Source organism: Apium graveolens, chromosome 2 (genome assembly GCF_009905375.1).
Source record: "Apium graveolens cultivar Ventura chromosome 2, ASM990537v1, whole genome shotgun sequence".
Taxonomy (NCBI): Eukaryota; Viridiplantae; Streptophyta; class Magnoliopsida; order Apiales; family Apiaceae; genus Apium; species Apium graveolens.
The window spans coordinates 114,711,288-114,718,624 of NC_133648.1; the positions used below are offsets into that span (position 1 = coordinate 114,711,288).

The 7,337-nt window shown below is 36.0% G+C and overlaps 1 protein-coding gene across 1 annotated transcript; it reads right to left on the minus strand.

Annotated features, from left to right (window-relative positions):
- Positions 1–6,537: 6,537 nt before the first annotated feature.
- Positions 6,538–7,110, minus strand: LOC141692316 (uncharacterized). The gene has a single exon (XM_074497095.1). It carries the CDS (start codon positions 7,108–7,110, stop codon positions 6,538–6,540), a length of 573 nt encoding a protein of 190 aa, XP_074353196.1.
- Between the last annotated feature and the right edge of the window lie 227 nt (positions 7,111–7,337).

Consider the following 7,337-nt stretch of genomic DNA (forward strand, 5'->3'; position numbering starts at 1 on the left):
TGGTTTGTTTTTAGATGTGAATGAACCCTCAGCTCTGCCTCCTCCCAAGAAGAGAAGAACATTTACTGAGGCATCTGAAAGCCCATCCTTGTCCTCTCAATAGGACATGGACTTTGAAATGGCCACTGAACAGTTACTAGAGACATTCTCTCAACAGGATGAATCTATTGAAATTCGCCATAGGGCCATGGCATCTTGTACTGAGTCAAGCATACTTCCATTACTCACAATGGAAGCATACATACCAATAGATGACACTCGGGACACAAAGAGAGGAGTGCACATTGAGTCGGTTACAGTGCCTGCCATAGTTACGGCAGAAGAGAAGTCACATGCTTCAGAGGGAAAATCTGACTCTCAGCCACCTCTAATAGAGTCATTTTCTCCCCTCCCAGATCCAACACCTCTGGCTCCCTCACGGGATTCTCCACTCACAGATTTATCTGGAAAAAGTGGAGGGCAACTCGGTCAGTCTATCCCTGAAGCAATTCAGACATCTATTTCCCATAAAAAGATAGACTTGACTGAGGATCGGGACTCGCGAATTCCCATTGCACCACCACTGACCTCTCTTGAAGAGGCTAGGGTGATTTCAATTGCAAGTACAGAAGACCAGCAACAGGATGGCTCCTCACGAGCAATTATATTGAGAGAAACACAAGCGCGTGAGATGAGTGAACCAGGAACGAGAGATATTCAGGTGAGCGCACACACAGACACGAACACTGAAAACCTGTTAGCTCAAATTGCTACTCTGAAAGAACAACTTGCTAAAAGTCAGGCTGAGGCTCAAACATTCAAAGCACAAGTGGTTGAACGGTCTTCTTCTTCCCCCTCTGTCAATAATCAGCGGGCATTCATCAGGAATGATATCTCAGATTTGAAGACCACTGTGATACCAAAGCTTAACTCCATTCAGGAATCTCCAACCTTATCAGCCGAAGACATTTCAAACCTCTACTCTATCCATACAAGAATGAATTTTCTTGAAGATCAGATTGAAATGAACCATTCACTGGACTCTTCCAGATTTCTAAAGATAGAAAAGGGTATGGAACATCTAAATGAAGGGATGAATCACTTGTATTTCATGATAAAAAATTCTCATTGCCCTAATGAAGAGCAAATGACCTTCTTTGAAGGGCCGTCTGGTGGAGGCTCGGGCTCTAGAGGTAATGGAGGTCATGACGGGTCTAAAGGGAAATCTGTAGAGGATTCCTCAACTAAGGGGGAGAAGCAGGGGAGAAGTGCAAAAGGAAAAGAAAAAGATTCTTCTGCTGGAGAGACAAGGAAGGCTGATAATGTCTACTATAGTGGAGAACAAGATGACTTCGATATTCTTGATGTTCTCACTGAACCAGTCTTGTAAGATAAAGCTGGTATCTTTGAAGCTGGGGAGGAAAGTAATTTTGAAGAATGGGAAGAGGAAGCCCAAGTGGATCCTGTTTTGAGAAAGAGTTCCATCAGCAGCATTCAGAGTTGAAAAGAAAAGAAGCTGAACTTAAAAAGATATCTCAGATCATTGATATGAAGAAAGAAATCCAAAGAACAGAAACTCTTGAAAAGCAACGTCTTCATGACATTAAAGCTGAAGCAAGAAGAAGAGATGTCAACCTAAAGATTGGTGTAAAATGGGATGAAGCGAGAAGAGTTATTGATATACCTCAACTGAGTACAAACAATGATAGGGAGTTTCTACATCTTCTCGGCAGGCTGGAAATTTCTAATCCAAACAATGAAATCTCAAGGATCTCAGCTGCTTTTGACAGATCATTAAATGAAATGAGCATATTTGTATATTGTCAGAGTGAAGGATCTTTCAAGGTATCACTTCCTCTGTTTGAGAATCGTTCTTTATCAGAGATATGGGTTCTTCTCAACAAAGTCAAAAGAAGCTCAGAATTGAATGAACTCCTTCGTGAAAGGCTAAAAGAGTTTGCTAATAGGGCTAGTCCTCAAGTGGTCAACTTGCCCTTTCAAGTAAGATTCTTTAAGTCTGAGTGTCTTCAAATCTACCATCTCGATTCACAATCTCTTAAAGACTACTCTGTTAAGCATCTTGTCTGGATGGAACATCATTTAAGAACTGTTGGATACTCATCTGTGTTGAAAACTTGAGTTGTTGATCTGATTCAAGCTTATTGTGAAAAGAACATCAAAAGGTATAATCAGTTTAAGAATAAGCTAAAGTCCATTAGGGTTCAACTAGTTAGACCAATCAGTTTCTCTTCAGAAAGGGATCGTGTCTATGACAAGGAGCTGCTGCAAGATTTGGAAGAAGGTGAATTCAGAAGTGAAGACAACTGAATTCAAATAACTCAAAACTTAATGTAATATGCTTAGAGCTTAATGAATCAAGATAGACAAATGTATTCATATGTTCAGTCTAGAGGAACATCTATCTTGTATTCACTTGTAAAATTCTTTTGGAATCTGGAAAATGTTAAATATAATCCAGAACTTTTCTGCTATTTACTTTGCATTACTGTTTATATCTTTTTCTTATTTGTTAGTTGAGTTATCCTCTAGGTATTTGTTGTTATTGTCTAACAAACAAATAGGGGGAGATTGAAAGGCATATATCGTAGCCTATTTATTTATTCGAGGATTTAACTCAACTCAAATAAGAATGTAACAAGTAAATAGTGGTTTTATCGTCAAAGAGATCTCTCAAAGTAACATCTGACAAAGGATTAAGAAACATTGTTCATCTATAGACTTGAGGAAATAATTCACTGGAAGAAGTTCAAGAAATTGATCAAGCCTCAGTGATATAAATCAAGATTGTGGATTTAATCAAGTGTTAGAGATCTTGTCAGGGTATCAATTAATTACAGGAATTTAATCTGAAGAAAATCAAGTTATTAAAGTCAATACATGAAGAAACATCACAGAAGTTAGTCACTCATGAATCAGACAGTACATCGAGTGTCAACATTGAAGTGGTGGAATTGATTCATAATTTTCAGAAGATTTTCAGAAGAATGGTTGTTGTTCAAGAGTAGTATTAATTCTCTATTAATTAATTAAGTCATATAATTTAATTAAGAAAATAAATTATATCTGCAAAGATTAATTTATTGATTAATTGAATTAATTGATTAATTAATCCTGAATTAATATTAAGAATTTTCAGAATTGTAATTGAATTAAAATCAGTTTTAATTCAATAAGACAATTAAAATTGAACTCACCGAAAGTTCTAGTAGGGAGGAGATTGTCTTGCCAGATCAGTTTGATAATCTTGCTAGTTCAATCCATTGTCTCACCGAAAGTAATGGTGGTTCAGCCTATTGTCTTGCTAGCTCAACCGATTGTCTCACCGATTGTCTCGCCAGTTCATTTGATTTCTGTTAATTGATTAAAAGACAACTGCAGCAGACATTCATTAAAAACCTACAACATTCAGTACAGAGACAATTTAACTCAAGAAAAGAAAGAAGCAGCGGCCGCCAAAGTTTAACTCTCAACTGCATTTCAGTTCATTTATTTCTAGTCATTAAAGTTAAATCTAAACCACTAGAAATCATTCTCTTGTTCTTGTGTAACTATCTAGCGGATCAAAATCCATAGAACTTAATCTCAAATTACTTTTAGCATTTGATCTTTTTATTGCAAAAATAGAAAAAGTTCATGTCGAATTTATTCTAGATTTGTAATAATTTATTTGAGATTAATTCCTTGTAAACGATACCGTTTTTGTAACAACTTTCAAGTTTAATAATAGTTTTATTTAACTTGAATTTTGTTTCACTTTTTTTATTCCGCATTAAATTTGATTAAATTGTAAAATTTGTATTCAACCCCCCATTCTACAAACATATTGGGACCTAACAACTGTTCCTAACCGAATACTGCTTCGACCAGAAAGAAATGGAGGCTAATTCGACCAGGATCCTGGCCGAAAGGATTTCTGGTCAAAATTGCATTAAAAAAATAAGAAAGAAAAAAAAAGGAGAAAAATTCGTAAAAATTTTATAAAAGTTGCAGAAATTTAAGGAAATTCCTTAAAAAATTTCCGGAAGTTATGAATATTTTCTGAAAATTCCTGAAAATTAAGGAAAAAATCCCAGAATTAATGGGAAAATTCCTATAAATTAAGGAAAAAATCCCAGAATTAATGAAAAATTCCTATAAATTAGGAATAAATCCTAGAAATTAGGAATAAATCCTGTAAAATAAGGAAATTCCTTGAAAAATTCCTGAAAATTATGGATGTATTCTGAAAATTAAAGAAAAATTCCTGTAAAACCCAGAAATTAAGGGGAAAATACCAGATAATTCCTAAATAATAGGAATAAAGGTAAAGAAAAGTGATAGGGAGATTCCAAAATATCCCTGAAGCCGTGTACAAGGCAAATCGTTGTAAATGTTTAGGTCGATCCACACTTTACGCAAAAACGATACCTTATAAGGGAACGAATGAACTTCACTTCTGCGAAATCTTTTTACGGTTTCCCAGAAGTTGGGGTGCAAATGATAGGGAATAAAATAAATCCTGATTGTGTAATTAATATCGCATTAATTATATCAGAATTGGGCTGACATCTAAGCCCACTAGAAAGGGACCAAAATTCTGAATATTAATTAATTTCATAATTAATTAATAAGGGATAAATTAACTGATAAATAAAGTCTGATTAAGGATACAATTCCTTGGAGATTGGCCTCAAAGAAACCTCATAGGATAACAAGTCAATTTCCTACTTCCTAGGACTCCAAAGTCCATTCTAATTCAGAGACTTGCCATCAAGTCTCCTAAGCCTAGTCCAATTCAAGGACTCCCAACATCTATATAAGGGGTCTCACCCCCACAGACCAGAACTACGTTTTTTGGCTTGATTCTCTAATTCGCAGATATACGTAGGCATCTCGTAAAGGCAGAGTTAAGTTACGAAACACGAGAGTAGCCATTAAAGGCCTTGAGCTCCCAAACCTTAGTAATAAATACAGCAATTAATATAACCTAGATTTCAATCCATAACACTATATTAATGTAATTATAAATATTTATATATATATATATATGCTATAAAATAACACAAAATTGCATCAAAGTTTGTTATATTATATATCAATGTCAATCACAAATTCAGTCTAATACTTGTGAATTGTGTGTACAATAAGAGGGTTATTAAATATCAGAAAGCCATGCTAGATTCATAGAATAGATTCAAATTAAGTGGGGAGAGTCTGTCAATCGATAACAATATTCTCAAATTTGTTAGTAATAAAGGCATATAGTAACATGAAAAACATTAGTGCAATTAGTTGCATTTAGGCTATAATTAGAGTCGAGTGAGTCAAGTTTCGAGCCGGACATAATTTAAGCCGAAATTAATCGCATCGAGCCGAGCCGGTTTTTTTAACTAAACGAGTCTAAATTTATTTCCGAATTCGACTTGTTTAATTTCACGAGTCGAGTCGAGTCAACTCATTTAGCTAAACGAGCTGATTTTAACGAGTCGTGCGAGCCGGCTCGTTTAATTTTACACTTGATCGAGTCTAAATTTATACCCGGACTCGACTCATTTGATTTCAAAAGTTGAGTCGAGCTGGCTCGAGTAATTAAACGAGCCGGAACCGCTATCCGAACTCGGCTCGTTTAGTTACTCGGCTCATTTAATGAACCAAGTCGAGTCCACTGAAACGAGTTCGAGTCGGACGAGCTCCCGAGCTACCTGACTCAAATTAATTGAGGTGTGAATAACAGACTGATTACAAACCAATTTAGACCTTTGACTCTTAGGTGGAGGTTGGATCCCCCTCTCCAAAGAAAAATGTTGAGAGAGTTTCTAATGTCTCTTTGTTTTTTGTGCCTTTGCAGGTTTTATTTGCTTGTTAGGTACTGGGTGTTCTTGTTAGGTATTGGGTATTCGCCCGTAGAAGCTCGTGCTGCTCGTGTTCATTTAAAAAGCTGGTTCGTGGCGTTTGTTCGATGATGTTGGAGTTGGATCGTTTAGGTCTAATTTTGTAAAGCCGACGTAAAGTTGCACCCCTCATGAAATTTAAATAACAGACAGTTTGTATGTTGGTCATCTTTTCGGAAATTTGTTCGGTTAGTTTCTGCCTGACCGGTTAATCCCGTTAACTATTGTACAAAAAACATTGTTTAAACTTTAAAACCAAGTGATACTGTGTTGAGTTTAGAACCATGTGCTACTGTCTACTGAGTTCAAGTCAGTGACTTGGTGACCATGTGCATGGCAATCTCAGTTGAAAATAATCAAAGCAAGCAAACTGAAACATTAAGCTACCCTTCACGTGAAGAACTAAAAGAAGTATTACAATTTAATATTTCATCAATCGTTTTGTAATATATGGTGTAACCTTACACAAAGGACATGTATCTACATGCACAGAATATTAGAAACATTACAGCAACACTTGAGAGAAATAATATCTATACACTGTCCAATTTCCGTTCCATTTTACATGACCTTTTTAAATTTCTACAGGTACTTAAATTTTAACTTATACGTGAAAGAAGTTAAAGGTTTATGCTTCTGGGGACGGAGTATTAAAAACCCGAGAACCTCACAAACTTCGAGCCATCATCTCTTGAAACATCCGTAATGATTCTTGTTTCTCCAACAGGAACTTCTCACGGCAGTTTGCAATGTACATATCAGCAAGCTTATCAATCTCATTCATATCTTCGGCCTCCGAGTCTTCCTGAACCTTTCGTTCTAGCCAATGGAGGTACCCAGAAAGCTGTGATCCTTCTATGTCTTTGCACTCTGGTAAGATAATAGAATTCCATGTAGCATCATTATACAATTGACTAGTGGGTGAAGGTACCGGTAACGCGTGAGAGGAACTACACCAACTGTTGTTTCGTCTAAAGGAACCGTAAGAAAGCTTATTTTTGTTGTTTAGCTTCTTGGAGGGTTCTCTGAAGTGTGTGACTTGGAGTTCTTGAATAAGATCAGTGAGAATGGATTTAGCTTTGGTGAGTGCTCGAGAGATACGACACAAGTGTGTCGATATGAATGAGCGAACATGAGTTTTGATTTTCATGGATCTCAAGCCAACAGAAGAAGAAGATGGAAATTTGAAAGAGAGAACATAAATTGAGTGTAGAGATTTTGGATGAGATGGACCAGCCATTGTTGTGGAGTGGGATAGATTGTATAGTCCGTTCTAATGTATTTATATAGTTCAGGGTAGTGTGTACCAATCTGCAAGTGGATACTAGGCAATTATACAAGTACAAACTACTTCCAAACAAAATCAATAAATCAACTTTTTTTGAAAGTAAAAAATGTGTGTCTGAGTGTATTCAATTAAAAAAAATGACTTAGCACAAAAAAATATTCAATTAAAAAAACGACTTT

Bases quoted from the DNA above. Each gene is read 5' to 3' on its own strand.
- LOC141692316 (XM_074497095.1), bottom strand. From the start codon at position 7,110: ATGGCTGGTCCATCTCATCCAAAATCTCTACACTCAATTTATGTTCTC.